This window comes from Solea senegalensis, linkage group LG1 (genome assembly GCF_019176455.1).
Source record: "Solea senegalensis isolate Sse05_10M linkage group LG1, IFAPA_SoseM_1, whole genome shotgun sequence".
In the NCBI taxonomy this organism is placed as follows: domain Eukaryota; kingdom Metazoa; phylum Chordata; class Actinopteri; order Pleuronectiformes; family Soleidae; genus Solea; species Solea senegalensis.
In genome coordinates this window covers 3,197,211-3,223,111 of record NC_058021.1, presented here as the reverse complement: position 1 = coordinate 3,223,111, position 25,901 = coordinate 3,197,211, and the positions used below count along the sequence as shown (strand labels likewise).

At 40.5% G+C, this 25,901-nt stretch overlaps 1 protein-coding gene across 1 annotated transcript in view; it reads right to left on the bottom strand.

Annotated features, from left to right (window-relative positions):
* LOC122781660 (neuropilin-1a-like) overlaps nt 1–25,901 on the bottom strand; it is an 80,706-nt gene that overhangs the window by 16,347 nt on the left and 38,458 nt on the right. Inside the window, exons 5-9 of the mRNA XM_044045568.1 lie at nt 23,369–23,460; nt 21,188–21,358; nt 15,068–15,234; nt 4,326–4,481; nt 2,805–2,949 (exon numbers count right to left, since the gene is read on the bottom strand). Of these exons, the coding sequence (XP_043901503.1) occupies nt 2,805–2,949; nt 4,326–4,481; nt 15,068–15,234; nt 21,188–21,358; nt 23,369–23,460 (731 nt within the window). The remainder of the gene's footprint in view (nt 1–2,804; nt 2,950–4,325; nt 4,482–15,067; nt 15,235–21,187; nt 21,359–23,368; nt 23,461–25,901) is intronic.

Sequence of the window (25,901 nt, the reverse complement as noted above, 5' to 3'; positions counted from 1 at the left end):
CTGTCCAAATGCAGTTGGGGACAGCATGATTTGTGATATTGACTTCTTTTTTCATGGCTGTAAATAAGGAGTGCCTTTGTTGCTTCAAGCATGGTGACTGCACATCTACAACAAGGAGCAACATATTCAATGTTTTAACTCAGTCTGGACTCGATTAAAGACACGTAGTCTTACTCTCTTCATTTAAACAAAAAGATTCCTTTTACGGCAAGAAAACATGATATTTTATCGTAAAAAAAAAAATCCATGTAAACACTACCAGCTGTTTCTGAAATGGTTTGACAACAGTTGGAAATGTGCACATTCTATATTTGTACAAAAGTCAGGGGCCAAGAGGCAAACTGTGGCAGAGAGTTTGACATGTCAGGGGATCTCTATCTTGTCTTGAAGCTACATGTGACCTTGAGGCCACATGTGACCTTGAGGCTTTAATACAATCTATTTTAGGTCATCAAGTTTTAGGATGCAAACTGGGATAATTACAGAACAATTGGGACACTGTGTTTTGTTTTTTTCCTGGAATAAGCAAACTTAATAACATTCTAAAATACTTGAGCACAATGGTCTGGTCATTCTGAGCCAAGTTTAATTCATTATCCACAACAAGCTTGTTCTCATATCCTGCCTTTAACAGCCTGGGTCCCAGTGCGTGTCGTTTGTTTACGTGACATATGCATTTAAGATTTACATCGGGAGCTCAGCGGCTGCTTCTGAGGATGTTAAATCCTTGATTATGTGAATTTACAGCACTGGAGGGGTGTGTCCTCGTGTTCACGAGCGCCAAACGGCCTCGTGAAAGAGAGTCTACCTTGAAGATTCATTTCATCATCGCTTAAACTGTTAAATGTCTCTAATGTGCTGCATCAGGGTCTTTGTTTGGGATTAAATATAGAATTCAACAGTTTCAACGGAGTTGCTGTTCACATAGGATCAGCACAACCTGAGGAAGAAGACCGGAGGTGGAGGTAGAAGTTTTTCCTTCTATGTTCTCTCAGGGGTTCATTCGGGGGTCATTGCATGGACATAAAACAGGGTGACTTTTCTAGACTGTTGTTCATCCACTTGCTTGAAAAAAGAAAGCAGCATATGGGCATTTTCAGCATAGCATTGGGCCGTAAAGTCCCAGTCAACTGGTCGATTTATGAGTCGATACATTCTGGCTCGACTTAAATTCTGATTGGTCGACTTTCTTTCATACAGTCTATAGTTAATTTGATTTAATCTGGAGATATGTACCAAGTACTAATGGGGGTGTTTTCAGAGCACCCCTTTTTACACAGGTAACAGCGTGTCTTCAGAGATCACCCCCCTTGTTTTCAGAATGTTGGATTAGCCCAAACCATAGAAGACAGATTAAAGAACGTCGGGTGGTTTTATTTCATTTTGAGCTACGGTCAGTCCTCTTCTAACATCCAGAAATACCCTTACCCTAACTCTAACCCTTACCCTTACCCTAACCCTAACCCTAACCCTAACCCTTACCCTAACCCTTACCCGAACCCTAACCCTTACCCTTACCCATGAGTCGAAATTTCAGGGCTTTAGTCGACCAACAATTTCTTTTGGTTGATTACAGCCCTAATAGGAAGCATGGCTATGGCAACTACCCACCAGGATGCTCCCTAAACAAGTATTTACCCTATGGGGATTTCTTTCTGTTTGCCCCACCAGAAGATGCCAGTAAGAGAAGGACGCTGGCCAATGCCTTCTGCCAATCAAAGGTAAGAGCTAAACAAGTTCCTCTGACAAAGTTCGGTGAAGCATGATTGTTCCCAGTTCCTGTGGTGGATTCCCTCAAGGCAGGCACTCTTAACTGTTGTCAGCACGGAGACACAAAAAGAATAAATAAATAAAGACGACGTTTGAAATGACGAGCTAAGAAGTGGGTAATATTAATGGCTCTTCGTGTGCAAATACTTGCACATCACACATACGTCCCCAATGGTATCATTATATCTCTCGAATCACCTGTCTAGCACTCTACAGCCTGTTCTCCGATGAATAAGAGCCTAATATCTACTTTATGAAGCTCTCCTACTGAGAGTGGCTCGCAGCACATCAAGGACTGAGGTTTATATAATGTTAGAGGATGAGTAATGAGGCAGCATGATTTTCCGCCGCTCCTCTGTAATGAATAACGGCGTCCTTCTGTGGGAGTTCGCCTTGGAAGCAGCGATTATTTTAAATCAACAGATAGCAGCAGGAGGTTCTCATCCGCCAGCCAAAAACATGTTCGTTTGATTCATGATGTGAAAAAGCAAGAAAGGGGATTTTTAAAAGGGCAAGTACGACAGGAAGAGTTGGTCGGCGCCAAAAGCAGGTGAAACCTGTTGAGAAGGATCTTTTTCACTGTCACTCATTCCAAGCCTTTCGCATGAAGAATCGACAGTATCTTGTCTTTGATAAGTTACATAGAGCTTTTGTACAAATAAGGGATGGATGGAAACTTTATTTAACAAAATAGGTTAATTTTTTTTTTTGTTATAGTGCATTATTACCTAACTTTGTTTAAATACCACTGATATGAGAAAAGACCTACGTTAGATAGTGCATCAGTTCAACAACTACTATGACAAAGTAAGAAGAAAATGTTATTAAAGTAAATAAGGTTAAAGGAAGAAAATAAAAAGACTGTAATGATTATAAACAGAAAACAGACATAAAAATATCTCAAAACAACCCAAACTGAACATGTGTGTTTTATTAGATCAGACTGAGATGATATTAAGCTGTAATGATCCCTGTGTGTATAATTAAGATGAAAAATTCATGACATTTTATATGATTGAAAACATTGACGTTACCTGACGTTCTGCAGCCATAGACCTCGAAGCGCATGCAGATGCCTTGCTCCCAGGTCATGGGGCGGATGCGGACGTAACGAGCCAGAGACTGTTTGGGAAGGAGGGCGTGAACTTCGTCCATTGCATTGTGGTTCCCCTGAAAGATCTGACGATAGACAGAAAACACAGATGAGTGTGTTGGTTAATTCTGTTACTTCTACAACTGATATGATCTCAAGGAAATCGTTTTACTACATAAAGTTGTTATCAAAAGCTGATAGATTTAGCCAGTTGTAGAACCAAATAATCAATAACCAAACACAACAAAGAAACAACCTACAAAAGGAACGAACCAATTAACCAATGACAGAATCAACCAACCAACCAAACTATTAACCAATCAACCATCTAAAAGCCAGAAAAAGAACAACAATCAACTCATCAACCAAGGAACCAAAGAATGGACCAATCAGCCAACCATCCATCCATCCAACCAAAAAACCAACCAACCAACCAACCAATGAATCAGTCACCAAAAAAAAAACAACAAAAATCTAAATAAATACTCAATAAAAGTTAACCAATCAACCAAAAATCAACCATCTAAAGAACCAACCAATAAAGGAACCAAATAATCAACCAAACAATCAACCAACCCAGGAACCAAAGACCGGACCAACCAACCAAGAATCAAACAACAAAAGGAACTTACAAAGAGAAAGACTGAAAAAAAGACTCAGTAAAAGAATCCAACAATCCAAACTATTAACCAATCAACCAAGACTAATCCATCTAAATTACCAACCAATCATGGAACCAAAGAATCAGTCAATTTAAAACCAATCAACTAAGGTTTTAAAGAATGGAACAACCAACTAAGAAATGAACCAACCGGTTTAGCCAATTGTCTGAAGAAAGCCATGCAATCACCATCATCATTTCTGTGAAGTTTTCCTTTGTTTCTTCTGGTTTTACACATATAATACATTTATATAATATAATGTTGACTCTATAACTAGGACCACTACTCTAACTGTTTGTACCAATGGTGTGATTTTTGTTGCCGCTACTGCACTTTCTAACAGACCTGGGAGAGAATGTACTGCATACTTGACTTAATCTTTGATCGTACCGTCTCGGCCTCTCTTTCTTCTAAACGAGGGACACTGTCTCCACATTAAGCACCATGTAAAACTCTGCAGGCTCCATTTAACGGCCGTGGAGACAAAGACGTGACTTATTAGCACAATGTAGCGCGTCTATCAATATGTTGCTTAATGAGAAGCTCATTGCAGTTCTTCACCAGTATCCATGAGTTCCTTCGTGGAAATTGATAGTGATTTTGATGAGGGAAGCGCGATGTAAAGCAGAGACATTCAGATGAGGCACGCTGCCAAATCCTGTCAGCCTTGGAAAACATTGATTAAACGCTTCACATTTTCCTCTCCATTGATTACAAAGCAGAGTCCTTCATTACTCATCAATATCATACAGATAAGAGTTGTTACAGCACATCAACTTAATCATCGTTCATTTCATTACCTTCTGCTTGGGGCCCTCCTTCACTGGGACCCAGTCCTCTCCGTTGGAGCTCAGGTCTACCTTGAACGAGCGAACAAAATAGTGCTTCTTGGTCTCTTTTGAGATCGCTCCCTGCGTCCCGATGGCTGTGATGAATCTGAGAAAACCCAAGTCCACCTGGAAACACAGTGGAGGTCAAAGATACATCAGTGACGGGTATAAAATCAAGGTACGCTGATTCCCTTTTGGATCATTTACAAGAAATTAAGATTTGATTGAACAAAATATCCATATGTTTAACCAACTTGAACTTTATATATTCATGTTTTTGATCCATAGCAGAAAATATCAGTGATAAAAATGTGAAAAGTTGATATATGTGCTTAAAGTACTTAATGTAAAACTGAAAGTGCATACATGGCTAAAAAAATGAAGGCGTCATGAAATGAAAGTAATACATTTAATAGCAAAAGCTAATTAATAGATTGTTAGAATACAGGGTGAATAATTAAATGGCTAAACCATAAATACTTGGTTATAAAACATAGTTAAAAAAAAATATAAATAAACATTGTATTTACAAGTAAGGTATATTACAACAGTTAAAATACAGAATGTTTCTTCAAATGATATACAAGAGAAATACAAATATATTAAAGTGATAAATCATGGTTTCAATACAAAATGTCTGAGTATTTGCAATACATAATAAATAAATTCTGCCTGGGACACATTAAGGACAACTTTGCACTGTAAAATCCAAATGGACAGAAAAGAAAAATGAATAAAAGGGAAGAAAACGAGAGCCTGAGGCTGCAAAAGTTCTGGATATTAAAGGCTGATTTCACCTGCATCTGCTCATGTTTTTTATTACTAGATAACTGAGTGTGAGTGCTTTAAAAACACACATTGTTCTGCATCCTATGGAGATTTCCTCTCTACGTTACAAGAAAGAGGCAATTTGAACAGTTGACATGTATAACCTCGCACCCACGTTCACATAAACGGCATCACACAAAGTCAATTTCTCTACTCAGATCTTATTAATTATACCGCCGTCTGTCCATGAGCAGACAGTAAAACATTCAGACAACAGAGACAGACACGCCACCTAACCAGGACCTACAGGAACATCACGCATGAGTCTTCACGCTTCACTGCCAAACTGCTGACAAGCCGTGTCAGTGATGAGGACTCCTCAGTCATTTCCTCTTCAAATAGACACTCACACCTGATGAGATGAAACGCTGACGGACTGAATGGCTTTTTAAAAGCTCCTCAGCCATTTTCAGGTGCTTAAAAACTTCATAAAGACTGTCAGTACAGGGTCATCAAAAGGTTTATCACCACATCCTAAATTTCAGGTGGTACTTTTTAATTCACCAACAACTGATTTATACACATTTACACACATTTATATAGCAACAAAACGAGTTTTAGTAGAACTGGAAGAAGTATAATTAGTCAGAGTATGATAAGGACTTGACAACAAGGACGTGACGGCAGCATGCGCATTTCACCGCGAATGTTACCGCCCCACCAGTAAGTTTACTTCGAGAGCTCCACCTTAGCTCCACCTTGTTCCTGCAAGAGTGCAGGCGAGTATTATGTCAACGCGGAGGGACGAGTGTGCTGTGTCCATTCGTGTCCATTCTAGCTACAGAATCTATTTGAAAGAATTTCATATTTTTTCAGATTAAAAGCCCTGAATTCGATGTGAAATTGTAATTTGTTTAAGAAAATTGAGCAAATAATTTAATCATATTTGTTCAATCGTCTACCGGGCCCAGATTCTGATGCTGGCGGGCCACTTTTGGTCACGGGCCACCAATTGCTGACCACTGCTTTAGGCTGTCAATGCAGTGTCCTTAGAAGATGAGCTGTGCAAACCTGTGTGTGTGTTCTTGTATGGGTGTCTTTGTAAGGACCAAAGTATAAACCATAGAGAGTGAGGACATTTTGGGAAAGTGAGGACATTTTAGTTGGTCCTTTAGGGTTGGCACTTATACGTGATGGTTAACGTTATGTCTATGAGTGTCCTCACTTAGAATGCTGTGCCAACATGTGTGTGTGTGTGTGTTCTTGTATGGGTGTCTTTGTAAGGACCAAAGTATAAACCATAGAGAGTGAGGACATTTTGGAAAGTGAGGACATTTTGGTTGGTCCTTTAGAGTTGGCACTTATACGTGATGGTTAACGTTATGTCTGTGAGTGTCCTCACTTAGAACGCTGTGCCAACGTGTGTGTGTGTGTGTGTGTGTGTGGTGAACCAGTGCAGGACAAATTTTATGGCTGTCCACTCGAATCTCTAATGGGCCATCAGTGTAAATATATAAATGTGTGTGTTTTTGTAGTCGTCTGGGTTTAGAGGTCATGTTGGAACAGCACTGTGAACAAATTAGGAATCTGGTGTTTATTTTTTTCACTGGGACTCACTCCGCAGGTACTTAAAGAATGGAATTCCAGCGTCAATATCCTTATTTTTGTACAGATTTAATATGGTTTTTACACAGAGGAGCTAACTGTAGGGACAGAAACCGGAGAAAACCCACGCACACACAAGGAGAAACGCCCGGAGCAAATCTTTTTTAAAAAAAGAAAGAAGAAATGATATTGACACCATCACATCTCATGACTTTTCCCACAAAGTTACGATCTCGGGGTAAAACATCCCACAAAAGATAAAAAAAAAGATGGACGAGGCGTTTTTTTTAATCTCACTACGTCCAGAAATGGCGCCACTCACAGTGCTTTTACAGAAAAAGATAGATAAGGATATTTATCACCAAAGAGAGCAGCGCTGCTGATAACAGGAAGTCTTACTTTAAATCAAAAGGCTGTCCACCAAATACTAAGGCTTATCTGAAACGAAGAATACTTCACTGATAGTGACTTTGCATATAATTATCGCATCAAGTTCCTCCAAACCGATTTATACTCTCCATTTAACTGCACTTTAAACCAAATAAAAGTGCTTGTTTGTTGAGTTTGGAAACGATCAGTTGTGTACCGAAATACACTCGCCCCCTTCAGTATGTGGGACGCTCGTGTAATATATGGCGTGTAATTATATTACCATAGAGACCATGTCGCTGCTGTGATAGTGTACATGGGAAGACACAAGAGGCCTTTAACTCTTCCCACTGTTGCTTATTCAGGAAAGCGGGAGAAAATAGATTCCCGCAGGTCTGTGACTGACAGGGAGACGGACCCCATGGGAAAACCAGGCTCGCCGTCGTTCCCGGCTCTGTTCTGAATCTAAATTCCCATGAGATCTGTCCGACGAACAATACACAAACAGGATGAGACAAAAGACACCGTGCATTTTAAGTTGTAGTGGGAAAACGAGTTCACTTGTATTGTTAAATTACAGCATCAAGCGCAGTAATGGCCTGTTACATCAATAATTTCCTAACAGAAAAGGGAATTTTTGGTGCATCTAAATTAATGGTTTCCACTCATGACTCACCACCTATACTTTGTCTACCCAGTGTCTCCGCTAGACCGAGTCTGGGCAACACAAAAACACAATTTCGCTGTCTGTACTTAAGGATAAACAAGGTAAAGTTTCTTTCTCAAAGCTTGGCAAGCTGACATCTGTGTAAATGGACTCTGACGCCTTTGATTCCAGAACACAGGCATGTTATCTGAAATCATGCGGCGGCAAAGTGCCAGCTTTGTTTGCTCCGTGTAAACAAGCCAAGACAGAATAATAAAGAATCTTTACAGTCTTAAAATGGGACTTGAGTGAGTTGCCATATGGTATCTTCAGAACACATTTCACAGCATTATGCAAATGAGGATCATAATCTTCAGTTACTTATCACTTTAAGACGACGACGACAACAACAACAACGACGACAACGACGACGGCGCTTTATGAAAAGGAAAATAAACCAGACGAGGCATAAAGAACAAGAGCAAACTCATTCAAGCTGCAAAATATCATGTTTTATGAGGCGGCCATGACCTTGATGTTTGACCTTTGGGGTAGATTTTAGGTTTAGGTTAGTCATTTTCTGAAGGATTCTCTCGAGACATTCTAAACATAAACTATTCACAAGGCAGAAAGGTTTGCAAGGTCAAGCAACCTTGACTTTTGGCCAATCAAATTTTGTTTATGCCAAGTTTGTCGAATTGATTCCCTCAAGGGAACTTCATGAATCACGCTGTACGTATCGAAAGAGGGCCGTCTGTGTAGATTCTTATTTATCCAGGCCATAGTTCTTCCAAAGTGACTGAATCTGTAGCACATGTCGATAGTGATAAAAAAAAAAAGAAAGAGTCAAAACCATGTGAAATTGTTCATAGAGTACAACTAAGTCTACGTGTGTCTGTGTTTATACTTGGTTGCTCAACATTTTTCTTGAATTTCCTTCAGGATTAACAAAGTATCTATCAATGTAACGCAAACACGCGTCATAAAACACTGACAGTAACGCGGAGTAGCCGCACGTTTGCACAGGTGTGGAACAAATCAGGCTTCGGGGATGATGATGCATGTGGATCTCCACTGTTCAAGTGCCTCCATGACATCCAGGTCATCAGAGAGTGGTACAACCCTGATCCATATCTGTGCTTCTTTGTCCTCATTTCTGACAAAGAAAAGCATAGATGAAGTTGTTTTTATACGACAAAGGGAACATAAGAAATGGAGGTGGTCAGTGTGCCAGTGATGAAGACATGACATCGACATGAAGAATACCAGTGATAAAATATGGCGGTTTTGACACTGTTTTCTGTCCATTTCTGTCACTTGGCACGTTTTAAAAATGTCCTGCGAGCATAAATCAGGCTTAATGGTGGAAGAAGTGTTCCCCTTTGTCACCAACTGTGACTGGGAGTAATCAGCAGGGCTCAGTCCGTGGATCTCAATGGTCCAGGCGACACATACCAGGTCAATAAATCACAGAGGTTTTCGGGAGCGACGTCGTTTTAAAGGCTTTAAAAGTGAGCAATACAATTCTAAAATCAATTTGACAGCTCGCAGCTTCAGCCAGTGTAGGAAGCCCAGAAGCACAGTAGCAACGCGGTCAATGGATGATGATGGTGGTTAGGTTTCGATAAACACAAAGTTGTAACAGGTCCAGTGTTTATCTTTGGTTCAAGTACAATGTATCTGCGGACGCCGCAACAGGGAAAAAACCTCAGCGTTTACAGTAAACTGTTGGCCAGGCATCACAGTCGATACGGCCACTCAGCGCTCCGCTCTCCACAATCTTCCTTGGAGGCTAATTGCTCTTCCATCTTCTAATTACTCCACACTTGGCAGTGCCTTCATTCATGCCACAGGAAAGAGTCACACTTAGAGCTTTTTAATGAAGGGGACAAAATGCAGGACGGGGACATATTTCAGTTTAAATGTGGCTAAATGAGATTAAAAAAAAAAAACACCCCACAAAACAACAACAACGGTGCTACTTCCTGCAAAAACAGGATACTGCTCCAGTGGTGATAGTCGGACAAAGAACTTCAGTTAGTCACTTCTCATCTGTTTTCGTGTTGACTTAAGAAAGTCCCGTCTCCTGGGGACGCAGTGGACGACATACACTCTATGTATCTCTGGATTTGTAAGGGTGGTTATTTTAGTTCTTTGTTTTAAGGTCAAATCATTCCATCACAAATGTTATATCACAGTTTTTTCCAGCAATTCTAATGCGTGTTATAAAACATGTTAAACATGATAAAACATGTTCTATGAAAATAACTGAATTCAAGTCAATTTGTTCTTTGCAAACTGACATTTTGAACACTGACACTTTTTTTTAGCAGTTTGTCAATGGTGTTTTTTTTTTTTTTAGACCTAAGAAACCATGTTTGAATGAGAGGGTGGGGCTACTGAAGGCCTGGTGGATGATGTCATAGCCACACCCTAGACTAGAGCAGGGGCCTCAAACTCAAAAGACCTGAACTTCTAGTCTGGTCAAAGCAGTAAAATATAATCGAAAATTAAATCAATAAGAATATTTAGACAATGCAATTAACAGGTAACTGAACCACGGGTAACCCCGCCCAATGACTGATACTGATACTGAAAAATACCAAGAAGTGGGCCGAGAGCTAAGTGAGTGGCAGTGCAGGGGGCGTGGTCTGATTTGGATCAACAAATAACATTACTATATACCCATATACACTGGTTTACACCTGAAAAAAGTGGTTTACCCTTTAAAACACTACTCTAACTTATATATAATTTTACCTTTAATGTATAATGTAATAAATACAACCTAATGAATCATTATTGCAAATATTGTTCACTTTCCATGTCAATGCTAAGAAACTAACACACTCATGCTGCGTTTACTTGGAGGATGGCCACATATGGCCCACGAGCCGCAAATTGGAGACCACTGCCCGAGCGCAAACCCTGCTTTATAGAATATTTGGCTATATTGAAGAAGTCCTGACCTGACCAGCAGTGTCACCCCCTAATGGCCATTCAAGAGAATACACGTTTCAGACGCCTCTGAAATGTGGTGGAAAGTCTTTAGGACATTTATAATAATTTCATAAACAAATTTAAAATGACCAATTAAGAAAAATGTCAAACACGCCCATGTTGACGTTTTCACATGAATTCTTCCATCTCATGTGTGACCTTTATGACCGCAGGACTCTTACAACCTCATTACAAAATGTCAGGAAATGGTGATGATTTTATTTTCTCTCATTTAAAAGAAATAAATATATATATATGTCGTTGAAGCTTTAATCCAAAATTAGCCCAATGCTAATTAGAGCTACTTTGCTTTGGGGTTTTATTGTCCATGAGAAATGACATTTAAGTCAAATTTCCCTACCTTTTTACTTCCACCTCCCTCGTTAATTTGGAAAGCAGATTTATAATTAGCACAGAGCGCTAATCTACTCTGAGTCCCCCCCCCTCGTAGTTATTGATAGTCACAGTGTTTGCAAGGTAACCTTACTCTCAGGGTCTGCTCTGGATCGTGAGGCCCTTAATAAACCCTCTCCGTCGGATCCTTTGTCTCGCAGTTTCCTCCTGCCCCTAATTTTGACAACACAAACCGCTCACACAAGATCCAAATGTGTATTCCAGATGCTCAACGCCGAGCTCTTCCTGGTGGAGGGGCGTCTATAAATACCTGAAGTCAGGAGGGAAGGAAGCCTTTCCTGGGCTTACACCATGGTTTTCAATAACAAGTCAGTTTAAAGATGCACCTACTGGCCATTTTTAGACACGTTCAAAAATAAACAGAGCTTGGATGTTGCTTAAAAATACCTGGTTTAATCTGAGCAGATTATTTGAGAGGTTTAAGATCATAATTCTACCTACTTTTTTGATTTTTTTATCAATGCAAGTACAGATAAATCTATAAACTATACATACATATATATATATATCTATATATATATATATACATATATATGTATAAATATATCTATATCTATATATATATACATATATATGTATAAATATATCTATATCTATATATATCTATATATATATATATAGATATATATATGTATAAGTATAGGTTTTCCATTACTGTATAAATATTTAGTGCGGTGATAAAACAAGCCACTACACTGATATAAAAATATGATTACAGGTTTACTATAAAGCAAGACAACGACCTCACTGTCTGCTGCCATCCCAGTTGCCATGAGTAACATCACAGTCGACAACGCTTATGAATAGTAACCTGAAAATAGCGTTGATGAAATATAAATGGCTTTAAATGAATAATAGAGGTGTTTGCAGCGGCGGAGGCAGACACGCAAGGAATTAACTAAGTCATAATTTTCTCTTCAAATAAGACGGATGGAGAGCCGCGAGGCAAAAACCACGCTGTGCGAAACTTGGCCACGCACCACACTTAATCAAATAAAGTGGAGTATTCTCCTCATAAAAAAAAAACCAAAACACCAGTCATAACTCAGATGCTTGAGTCGGAGGGCAGGCGGCAGCAGCAGCAGCAGCAGCAGCAGCAGCAGTGCTGCTTCTGATGGTATAAATCACAGTGGCAGGGGGATGGGCTGCTGTTTCTTCAGGACGTGCTGACAATAAAGCTTTGGTTAAGCAAAACAAGAGTGTGCACAAACCATAGAGCAAAAAACGGCGGGACGAGAGAGCGTGAGAGTGAGTAAAATGAGGCTCTGTATCAACATCTGGAAGAAAATATGCTATTTGTTCCTCTTCTGAACACAGGCCTAACACAGTTTTGCAGAAACTGTTCCAGATCTATTAGCTCACCATCTTTTTGTATATTGTGAAGAAATAAATGTTCACTTCTATTGTAACTGAAGCGGAAACATATCCGGTAGTTTTCAGGGAATAAATAAAATTAAACAGCAAACAAAAAAGCATCTGCATTAGAGAGGACTTGGGGGACACGTCAAGCCGCTGCTGCCGTGACTTGGCTGTAAACTGCCAGTGCGAGGGTTTAAAAGCATGCAAACTGCCTCAGGAGCCACAAAAGCCTCATTTTCACGGTGTCTGTCAGTTGCTTTGTGATTCTTTTATAAACTGGCACTCGTGAAAAACCCTCCCGCATTATCTCGCCGAGGAGGCAAAAACACGCTGTGTCAGATGATTTCTCAGCCATATTTGATTAAAACCTCTCAATACGGTTTAATCAAATCACAGCAATGCAACGGAAACACGCGAAACACAGGGGCCACTACTGTTTGCAGTGAAATGTAATTAAGGTGCCACGTCAGCGGAGATGTCGCGTTAAAGACGATGAATTTATTGATGGAAATACTAATAAAAGCACATAAATGAAGAAATATGCTAATAAATGAATAAATCATTCCTTTGCCATGACACGAACTTGGCCGAAACAAACTACTCGTAAAAAAAAGAAAATGAATGGACGCCCCTTATTTTCACCCCATCTGTACAAATTTAAATATCCTGCAGTTCAATGCTCACTGCACATTAGCTTCACATTCCATTTTACCCAGCAGTGCTCCTGAGCGGGTGTATTATCTAGTATTTATGTTATGACTGAGTGAACCCGGGGCCTTTGAGGTCCCTGATGGTGTAGGCCCACTTTGCCTGGATGGTAAATAATTCTTGTAGGACGACGAGGTGTATTCGTTCATCTTCATCTGAAGAGCGGAGCAGTTGATCACTGTGTATTCTCTTGTATCTTGTTTTAAAATGAGCTAAATGTTCCCTTATTTGTAACTTTGGCGGGGATTTTTTTTTTTTGGAAGGGTAACCCCTGGAGATGTATCGTCTCGTTTTCAAGGGGGTCCGCCAAATTTTGCAAATTAGGATCCCATTTATAAGCATTTGCATCCTTTCTAGTTTTCCACACTTTTCCACTACGTGGTCCTTTCCTCTGCAACTTTCTCACCATTTACACAAACTGCACTCAAAGCTGCTCTGTCCTGCATGTCGTCATATCCCCGAGGGTTCATCTGTGGCCCGGTTGCTAAAAGAAGTCCCCAGACAGACAATAGAGAGCCACTCATACTAATCAACACTGAGGCCGTCTCTCTGGCTGCTTCCTGTTGTAACCCCTCAGGAAGGAAGTGACGGCCTCTTCTTACTGCGAGGGGCACTGAGAATTTCCTGTATGAGTTCCTGTCCCGGACAATGGGACAGTCGCGGGCTCCGGCCGCACCTTGCTACTGGAGGAGGAGGAGGAGGAGGAGGAGGAGGAGGAATCTGTTTTCTTTGGTCCAGCCGAGACTCTCTGGAGTAACTGAATTTGTTTTCCTGTCAGTTTAAAATTTGGCACCAATTGGAATCAAAACAAATCAGATTCTATTGACCACACTATTTTGTAGTCATACCACATTCAGCTCTTTTTCTTTTTCTTTTTTAATCCCCTTCACTAAACACTGCAGCTACACAAACAGGCCAGTGCTGCTGCAGAAAAAAGAAAATGCAGGGTATGTGGCTAAATAAAATCTCTCTTATAATATTAAAATATACAACAAAATAAATGTAAAAATTAAAACTGGACCAGAGCACATTAACTGCACATTCTTTGTGACTTGAAGTCACTAATGTGCTAATGCATACTGTATGTGTTTGTTTAGGGTTTTAAATATAGTACGAAATATGCTTTTATTGTGGAGAATGTGTCAGTCCACATCAAAACAAACCCACTTTTACTTTGAAATGCTGCAGAATATTATTTCAATACGACTACTAATAATGACTACGAAATAGTTGTTTTTCCCAAATGATTGGACTTCTTTAGATTATATTAAAAAATAATCTTCCGTATGAATAGAACATGACACAGCAATATTAGTAATCCTTGGAATTTGCTGTTGAGATCAGTACTTTGTCTCAAGCTCAATATCAGAGATTTACTTTCATCATGTGCTCCCTCAGGGGCTCATGCCTGATATTATTTTCAGAAATTGGACATGGGGGTTTAACAGGAAAAGGTCCAGAAAACATCCACTCCACTTTGGAAGACATTTCCATACCGCCCCCCTCTGAATAATGTCACGAAAATATCAACAACAGAAGCCTATATTTATGGTTTTGTAGCATGTAGTTTAAATAAATTGAACTATAATGATGGGCGTGTTTGCCACAGCACTAATAACCTGTGTCAATCTTCCAGAGAGAGATAATGGATATGTTTGGATCATTTGAAATAGCAGGTTGCTCTAGTTTGCAGATTTCACGATGAAGATGACAAATGTCGAGTCGTTCAAACTGAAGGTACAAACCTTAGACAACACACATTTCCAGATCAGTCCCTGACTGGAGCTGTAGCTGGACGTCAACAAACAAACAAACAAACAAACAAACACCAAACTTGACCGACCTGTATCCACTCCTTGATGGTGTCGTCCGACGGCGTCCAGCCGTTCTCCGCGTAGTTGAGACGCGAGCGTTCGGGCGACCAGTTGGAGTTGTACTGGGAGGAGGCAGTGATCTGATCTGAAGAGATTTCTCCTGACTCCATCCCCAGAGGCTCCATACAAGCGAAATCTGGCAAAAAAACACGCAACAAGGCAATGAAACATCCATTTTTGCAGCTTCTATTTATAAAAACAGTAGTTTATGCTGTTTTAATATTGATCTTGTATTTCTATTTCTAATATTTATGTTCCCTTATGTTTACATTCAATGTTCATTTTTATCGCTGATGTTTTCTGGTCTTTTTTCCAATAAGGGAATATTATCATATTGTATGTAATCTTATCTTATCTTACCATATCCAGTCACACTGCAGTGGACAGGTGAATGATGAGCACAGGTGAATGACAAGGACAAGTGAATGATGAGGACAGGGGAATGACGGGGACAGGTGAAGGACAAGGACAAGTGAATGATGAGGACAGGTGAATGACAAGGACAAGTGAATGATGAAGACAGGGGAATGACGGGGACAGGTGAATGACAAGGACAAGTGAATGATGAGGACAGGGAATGACGAGGACAGGTGAATGATGAGGACAGGGAATGACGGGGACAGGTGAATGACAAGGACAAGTGAATGATGAGGACAGGTGGAATGATGAGGACAGGTGAATGATGAGGACAGGTGAAAGATGAGGACAAGTGAATGATGAGGACGGGTGAATGATGAGGTCAAGTGAATGATGAGGACAGGTGAATGACAAGGACAGGTGAATGATGAGGACAGGTGAATGACAAGGACAAGTGAATGATGCGGACAGGTGAATGACGGGACAGGTGAATGACGAGGACGGGTGAATGATGAGGACAGGTGAATGATGAGGACAGGTGAATGATGAGGACAAGTGAATGAAGAGGACAGGTGAATGATGAGGACAGGTGAATGACGAGGACAGGTGAACGACAAGGACAGGTGAAGTGGCATTAACTTAATACTGTTACATTATGTGTTTGCATATTTTATTTTGTCACGCTTTCATTTGTAAATGTTTGCCTTTAATTAAAAACAATTAACATAAGATTTGTGTTCCCTTGTCCTTTTTTTAACGACACAAGAAAGAACCTTGTTAAAAAAGTAACTTTTACTCATTTTAAACAAGTTACTTTTTTACATTTTTAGACCAGTACTTTTACTTGGTAAAATGTGATCAAAATACTTTTACTTGAGTAGAATATGTCAGTACTTTTTCCACTCTGTTCCATCTCTGTTCATGATCTCATCTCAGCGTGGAAACGACATACATCAATAACTTTTACAGTCCACACTACAGAGAGATGATGAGGCAGTGATCAGGCTGCTGCTGTTTTATGTTGTTAATGCAATCGCACTAACTGCCCCTAAATATCAGTTTGAAAATCCTGTTTCACACAAAGTTAAGTGAGGGAACTGAATGTTGGTGATTAATGCCCTAACTTCTCATCTTTTTTTTTGCTGCTAATGACTGAATGAATTGTTCAGCTCCGGAGGAAACGCCTCCAGTTAAGAGTCGTAAACACGTGTCTGTGACTCTGTGAGCGCTGTGATTAGAGCGTCGTCCAGACGTTGTAAAGTGGTCGTCTCAGCTCCCTGCTGAGCCGTCGGTGTGGGGGTCAGCTTCTGTGTTTACAGGCTGCTCACTTCACCATGACTTTGTTGCCACAAATGGATACACGTCAAATATCTTTACATTCATTTTAAATACAGCATGTAGAAACCTTCCAACCACCTTGACACATATTGATTTTCTCCGTTTGCTAAATTATTTCAATCATAAATAGTTTTTTATATTTTTAATGAAAAGCAAAAACTTGAAAAACCATAAAAACACATTTTAGAAGATGGGCCCTGACATTGTTTTATGGTAAATTTTATTTTATAATTTTTCCTTCAACTTACTAATAACAAAGACTGATAATCACATTTTTTTATCATTATTTTTGAGTGATTTACAGCTTCTGTGACACATGAATAAGTCGATGAACTGATCATTTGTGAATGGTTTTATGATTCCAGTTATTTTCAGGCAGATTCTTTAAGCTGTTTAAACGTGTGCGCTTCCGTCACTGAAATTGTAAAAAAAACAAAGAATCTTGATTATTATTTTCCACTGCGTCTCTCTTAAACTTTTAGTTCTATACGTCTTAACTACAGAGGATCTAGAATAAAAAATAGATTCTTAATCACAAAGGGACTTTCCTTGTTAAATTACAAGAGGATTTAATATAAGTTCCTCAAATAAATCAGAGAGTGTCGTCTTACAACATCATTTAAAAAAGAAAAAAAACACACACAGGAAGTTGGATTTTATGCTCGTCATCAGTATTTCCTCAACTCTTCAAATACAGGACTTCACTCATAAGTAGATCCTTGCTCTAAAAGTTTCACTATCAAAACAGTAAGAAAAGAAAAAAAACGTTTGCTTTTATGCTTTTACGTTTTTCTTCTCTGCTCAGTTCCACCAACGTCTCTCTGGGTTCCTTCTCATTTTTATTCATGACCTGACCACCATGTCACTGCTCACCGCAGGCGCGGGGAACAAACTCCAACCCCATCTTTCTACCTTTCCACACAGACAGGAAAGAGAGGGCATTAACTGGTGACCTCACCAACAGCTCAGCTGAACAAAGGCTCGGCTGGAGGCCGTTTCTGATGGCGATGGCAGGACGCCATAAATTCACCACCGGGCGAAGAGGACCACAGCAGGAGTTTGATCCCGCTGTGGTTTTTAGTTATAATATTATAATATTCTGTCTGAATGGAAATGATCTCTGAGCATTTAAAGAAGCTGAAAGCAGAAATAGGTTGGAAAAAAAGAGTTTGATGACCATTTTTGGCAGATGCAACTGTGTAGTCCAGTCGGAGCTCAAGCTCCAACATCTTCCAGATGTGTTCATTTGAATAAAATAGGGAGCACGGAATGAGCTTTATATGTAACTTTTACACATTTCTGAGTCAAATTAACATCAATTTGTCTTTTTTATTTCAACCATTAATCAACTAATGTCACAATTTCTCTTCCTACTTGCCTTATTTGACCCAACTCTATGTACAGACCATGGTTATCTCCCAGTACTGCAATGCCTTCTGGTGGGTCTCAAATGATCCAGAACACACCTGCCCAGCTGCTCTTAAATAAACCTAAAAGAGCACAGATCACTCCACTGCTCACAGACCTCCACCGCCTGCCAATTCCAGCCCTGAATGAAATGACTGGCTCTTGCCGATCGAGGTACTTCTGTGTCTGCGCCCACGGACTCTGCCATTCGGATCTATGCACCTTCTCGTCTACGTCTACCTCCAGTGGATTCCGTCTCATTCTGCCCTCACTGCACACAAGACAATCTCAGTCCAGACTCTTCTCAGCTGGTGCTACGAGTTCATCCATGATGCTCTCGGAGCAGCAGAAGCTCACCTCATTCACACAGATGTCTTAATACAACTACAACAAACCAATTAACCAATCACCCAACAACCGCCCCAACCACCCAACCAACCACTCAACAACCAACCAACAAACCAATTGACCAACCACTCAACAACCAACCAACCAACCACTCAACAACAACCAAACCACTCAACAACCAACAACAAACCAATCGCAACAACGCCCCACCCAACCAACCACTCAACAACCAACCAACAAACCAATTGACCAACCACTCAACAACCAACCAACAACCAACCACTCAACAACTGCCCCAACCACCCAACCAACCACTCAACAACCAACCAACAAACCAATCACCCAACAACCGCCCCAACCACCCAACCAACCACTCAACAACCAACCAACAAACCAATTGACCAACCACTCACAACCAACCAACCAATAACCACTCAACACGCCCCAACCACCCAACCAACCACTCAACAACCAACAAACCAATTAACCAACCACTCAACAACCAACCAACCAACCAGTCATTGTTGCATGGTCCCACGTTGTCCCAGTATGACTCAGTATGTGGACATCATGGATTTTTTTTTCTAATCAGAATGTAATTGCTATTTTCAGATTAGTGGAGCTATTTTATCTCCACCTTCCACGTCTTCCACAGCAAACTCATGCGGTACCAATGTGCTGTGGCTACAAATCACCGGTTTATGGCACCAGTGGTTTGCAAAAAAGAAGAAAAGACAATAAGATTTGGTCTGTTGAGAGGCTTTAATTCAGTCTGCTGCGCTTAGCTGGGGGTCTGAAGGCAAGAGTAATTGTCTTTCTCTTTAAATGCGTGTGTTCCCTCATTTTCTGGCATAAACACTGACCCTGTCAGGACCAGTAGTCCTCACGGAGACAAAAACCTGATCCCAATGAGGCAGAACCTCATTTCTAAGGAACTGGTGATGGTAAAGTTAAGGTTAGGCATTAACTGGGAATGGTTTATGTTAGAGATTCCCTTTGTTTAGGCTCTACAAATGAATAGAAGTCAATGCATGTCCTTAAAAGGTGATGCTACAGGGTCTGTGCAAAATTAGCATCGTTTGCATAAACACTGCACTGGTAACTTCCAGAAGTCACCTCCAGCACCAGGTGACAGACATGTCCACATCACAGTATAGTCCCTGTTTTTAAATATCAGTTTAAAACTGGATTTATGTCCATTTGTGTGACTTCTTACATAAACTCACCTCTGCACACACACTCACATTCCTGAACAAGGAGGTGACTGAGGTTGAGGTCACCAGAGTTCAACAACCATACGCAGCAGCATAACTTAAACCTCTACAGGTCTTTTCATACAGTCAGCTGAGGCGGGCGGACAGATGGCTTTAAAGAATGTTGAAGACCGTGTGGACATGAACACACACACACACACAGCAGGGGAAAAAAAGAATGTATAGACCAAAAAAAATAAGGAGAGGAAAGCTCCATCTGGTGATGATATCAACATCCGCCAAATGTACGCGCCGTTCGACACCAGATAAGATTTAGAAGGAGATCAAACAGATGAAACTATATTTCTTTATCCGAGTGAATCACAGTTTTAATTCAGCGTTTGATCTTTGAGATTAGATTAAAAATCCTAAATCAGATATTTTAAAAAGCTCAAGAGAGATGAATGTTAAAACAGTCGCTTTATGTGGTTTTATACTGCAGATGCCAATAGATGGGTCGATGTAACAGCCCAATCAGAAACGTATAAAAGCACATTGCATATTTTAAAATAAAGAATTTTAGATTATTATTATTATTATTATCATTATAATTAGATTTTTTCATTTTTTTCTGGACTTCTAGTGCAAGTTAGGCTAGAAAGTCAGTGCTGAGTCATAATGTGGAAATTCTCTGTGAGTTATCGTTGGTACAGTCAGACAATGTCTGGCTCCATATTTAGACTGTGGTCACTATTGTGTTACAGAAAAAAACAAACATTTCACTGATACTATCAATAGCAACATATTTGGGATTTGCCCCATTTTATAAATCGATGACACAACTTCCTTCCTTCAAAAAGTCTTTGCCTCTAAGTTGTAAATAAAGATGAATCCATTGGAAACATGATTGGTTTACATGAAACAACTTCAAGGTCAGAGGTCAAAGGTCGTTTAGTGTCCTCTGGGTAGTTAAACCAGTTTTATGACGTGTGTATAGTTTACAGCCATGGTTCTCAAACTGTGGTTCATCTGGCGGTACTTGTTTGCATGTTTTGTGTGTGCGTGGGTTTTCTCCGGGTTCTCAATATGGGGATTAGGTAAATCGGACACTCTATATTAACCGTAGGTGTGAGAGTGGATGCTTGGACGGTTGTTAGTCGCTATATGTGGAGGATAAAGTGGTAGAAAATGGATAGAAACCAGGGTGTGTGATCAGAGTGGAGCTGAGGAACTTTTACTGGAGTGTGTAGAATTAAACAATTATAATTAGAGTCACCTTATCTATCGCTCCATCTTAATCTAATCTCATACTTGTGAGGAAGAGGAGGATGATGAGAGAGCAAATTATCTTCTTGAGAATAAATCTGCCTCAGATGACATCAGAACCATCCTCACATCATCCACCACCACCTCCACCTCCACCTCATGGCTCATGCAGCTGCTCACCCTCGTCCTCGTGTCCCGGGGGGAGGTTCCTCTCACGGATGGTGTAGTTGGCGGAGAATCCCTCTTTGGCGATGGCGCTGTCAGTCGTGATGGTCATGGACAGGATGCCGGTGTAGGAGATCACGCGGCCCGGTGAGGTCTGTCCACAGTATCTGCCAATGTGGGGGCCCACTGTGGAACAGAGACAAAAGGAGAACGTCACCAACAACGACTGCCTTTTACTTTTACACTGACTTTGAGCTTTTTAAGCAGTTTGAATGAGTTAGAGTTATTTTTGCACACACGCTAGTTAGTTATTATTCATTTATCTGCTTTCCAGTAGAACACGAAAACGATCTCCAGTGTCTCACCTCTCATCAGTGATGTGACGCAGAGACAGGAATAAAGGTGAGATGACAGGTAACACAGACACCTCATCTCCCCGTGTTGTATCGACACTTATTGTCCAAACACTATATAAAGACATGTGATCGTGCATCACATGCAGCAAAGAAATGGAAAGGTTAAATCTGTCTTTTATTATCCAGTTAGTTTTCACATTCACAGCTTTGAATCCTGGAAGTTCAATTAAAAACTCCGAATAAGAATAAAAGAGATTTGAAGTTAGTTAAAGCCATAATGTAAATGTGCTTTCTTTGAGGGATTTTGAAAGCCTCTCTGGGTTTATCTTTCATGAAAGAACATGCGGCGCTTTGCTCCACACTCACATGTAATGATAAAACAGAGAGAAGCACAAACTGGGGCTCAAATCTCCTGTAACAACATGATTGTCTTCTTTATGAGCAAGTGAACAGCGACAGGCTGAACGCCGACGTCTCTGCCTGCCCACAGTTTGCTGCTCATTTCATCCTGTCCTTATCAGTGGGAGACAAAGCCGCGCTCACTGCGCCTTCTGTTTCATGGCGATACTCTGATATCTGAAGCCTCTCCACGACTAAAGGAGGGAACGTTCGGTTCAGAATGAAATTATAGATATTACACTTTTTTCTACCAAGATTTCCAGCCTTGGGGCGAATAACGTGATAGCAGAGGAGTCTGGTGGATTAAATTTATCAGTTACACTTTCAAGTATGTGTCTGTGAATCTGTGACAGATTACACTGCGGTTTGTACGGTGGCCTTGAGATGACATGTTCTGTGTTTCCACTTGTTGTGCAACTTGAATTTGGAGTTATGGTCATTTTGAACGTGACCCTTGTTTTTTTTTTTTTGGACACGTTTATGTTTGGTGTGCACAGACTGGAACCGAGCCGGAGCTCTAGGTCACAAAATATGGAGCTGTGAAAATAAAAAATGATGCTTAAAGGATCCTCTGATAATTCTTAATCCCACTCAAAGCCGCTGATCACATATGTTAACCGGCTGACTCATGGGGAGATGTCGCTGTCGTATACACACACACACTGATTTCCATTACTTCAGAGGACATTGCATTGAGTTACATTAATTTCCTGGAGATTAACCTTAACTGTAATTGCTACTGACCTAATCCTAACCCTGCCACTGACCTTAATCTAACTTTAAAACATGTCTTCACCTTAAAATGTAGTAATAGTATGCATAATGTGACTGTGAAAACAGAAGTAGGTCCCCACAACATAAGGAATACCAGACACACACACACACACATTATTAGGGCCCAAGCGCTCACACAGTGATGTGAGGGACCTATTGGAATTCTTATTTTCTTCTGAAATAATCACATTTTCGAGGTATTAAACGTTGGGGAAAATTGACAAAATTTGGCACTCAAATCAGAACCAGTGAAACATTTTGATAGAATATGCAGAATATGTAAAAGTGGTGCAAAATGGCTCAGTAGCGCCCCAAAAGGTGACTCCTGGTAGCACAATGCTGAGACTAAGTTGCACCAAATTGTACAAAACTTGGTGGAAAACATGTAACAGCCTAAAACGATTGGGACCATGGCCTCAACTCAACAGGAAGTCGGCCATTTTGAATTTGGTGTTCATTTTGGCGATTTGTACATTTTATAAATGAAATTATTCGCCTGAGCATGATAATCAACCCAACATCATTTTGTGCTGAACACATCAAAGATGAAAAGTTACCAAAATGTCTCGCATATTAAAAGGGGTGTGACCGCAGAAACCGGAACTTGGCGAATTTAAACCATCTGCCACGAAACAGGAAGTGCCCTGTAAGTTCGCTGAACTTTGACCGATCTGCTCGAAACTTCGTACACGAGCCAAGAGACCGACCCTGAACACGTCTACCAACATGAACTTGCTGTAGTAGATATGTCTGGGAATCCTGTTCATGATGAAAATGGGTTATGTACTTCTATTACAAGTTAAGCATTTTGTTTAATAAAATCTGCTGGTGCTGTTTCACACAGTTTTCAAATATTTCATTCATGTTAAGTGAGATTAAATATGGTTTTCTTCTTCTGTTTTGCTCTTCACTGACAATAAGTGTTTTCACTTAGTGAATTACTGACTTAATGTAAAACACCGTCTTTAATATGTTCAAAACAATAAAACAAATAAAATGACTCTGAACGTCTTTATCGTTTATTTTCTCTTTGAACTTTAATCAAAGTGCGTTTATGACAAGTATGTTTTCGATAAAACGATGAAAAGGACGTTCTGCAGAAACACTCGCTAGTTATGATATTCATGAGGCCCTTTTTTATTTTACCACATCTATCAGAACAAAAATGAAAAAAGGGGGGAATAATAATAATAAACAGTAGGTTGTTTTGAAGAATTCAAACATAAAACCCTTGATATTTGTTTGTTGGATTACATCCCGTAAGAGAAGCTGACACCTCCTCTGTGAAGACATGATTTGCATCAGCAGCAGTGCATGCTGGGAAACGTTTGAACATTTTTTGAAAAGTGTTTGATGGGATTAAAAAAAAAAACCCTCCAGGTCTTCACCTTGCTGCAGTGACGCTTTGTTATCTGCACTGACTCACACTTTCACTCAAACACAGGAACACAAGGCCCACCACACATCATTACACGTGCATTCATGCAAACACAGATCATGTGTTCATGTTCCCTGGCACGTCTTTAAAGTGCCATTGTCCGTGTACCTGTGCCAGTCCCTCTGTCCCTCACTTCCTCCTGCCAGTCTCCAGGATTGAGACAAAGCTGTGGGCACAGCAGTGAGTGTCGTGGGCATCCTGTCAGCCGCGCACAGGTACGCCGCGCTCGCCATTATGTTCACGCCGTGCGGCTAATTACGACAACAATGGAAGCTGAGGAGCGGAGGAGGAAGAGGAGCTCATGTGTCCATCACTCGTGTATGTGTGTGTGTGTGTGAGAGAGAGGGAGGAACAATGAGTACACTGTGAAGATGTATTCATTCACCAGTGAGTGAATGAGTGAGTGAGTGCTGGGCTTCCTGTTCTGGCAATGTCTGAAAATGACATCAGGAAACTCCACAGTTTTTCCTTTTCTGCTCCTGCGTTCTTCATCCCTCATCTTCATCAACTTTTTTTTCACCCGCGTCTCCATCTCTCCACCTGCAGGGGAGCCATCCATCCATCCTTTCTTCCCCTCCCTCTCACCTCAGGCAGGTCTACGTCTGTATCTCTGTCAGGGAAAAGGCTGCGCTCATCCTTCTTCTCTCATCCCTCCCTCCCTCCACCGTCTTCACCCTTCATGTACGCTCCTTCATCTTCCACAAAAATCCAATTTCTTCTTGCCGCCTCCATGTCTCCTACGTTTATTTGCACCTTCATATTCTGTGTGGATGACATTTTTCTTCTTCTTCACCGCTGCATCTTTGCGTTGTATCCATTTTTCTTTTTAGTATATTTGTGGGTCATTTCTAACGCAATGTAAGAAAATGTGTTGATGTGAGTTAAAATGCACCTTCATCAAATGTTTATGAAAGTTGAAAATTGTAAAAAAAGAAAATTTTCTTTATGATCACCATCATGCTTGTGTATGAAATTGTAAATATTTCCAAGTGGTAACATTAGACTTCTGCCGCCTTTAAAGAGACAGTTCAGGTTTACTGAAGCGTAGATTAATGATGTTCTGACACATTTATCTGTAATATCTGTAACTTATATATTGTAGTATTTTTAACATTCTGGTTCAGCTGTCTACCTACCTACCTACCCTTCCTTCCTAGCTAGCTAGCTACCTACATATCCATCTATTCTACCAAACTATCCATCAATTCTACCTACCTACCTATCTTCCCATCTATTCTACCTATCTTACCATCTATCTTACCTACCTACCTACCTACCCATCTATCCTACCTACCTAGTCATCTATCCTACCTGCCTACCTACCACACATCTGTCTACCTACCCCTGCCAGAGTCTATCCTATCTACTATCTTTTCTACCTATCTTCCCATCTATCCTACCTACCTAGTCATCTATCCACACACTACCTACCTGCCTACCTGCCTGCCTACCTACCTACCTACCTACCCATCTGTCTCCTACCTGCCTGGTCATCATCCTCACCTATCTTTTCTACCTATATTTCCCATCATCCTGCCTACCTGAGTCATCTCTCACCATCCTGCCACACCACTGCCTGCCTGCCCATCTATCCTACCTACCTAGTCATCTATTCTACTAACCTATCCATCAATCTTACCTATATTACCTACCTATCTTCCATCTATCCTACCTCCATAGTCATCTATCCTACCTACCTATCTACCTATCCATCGATCTTACCTACCTACTTACCTACCTACCTACCCATCTATCCTACCTA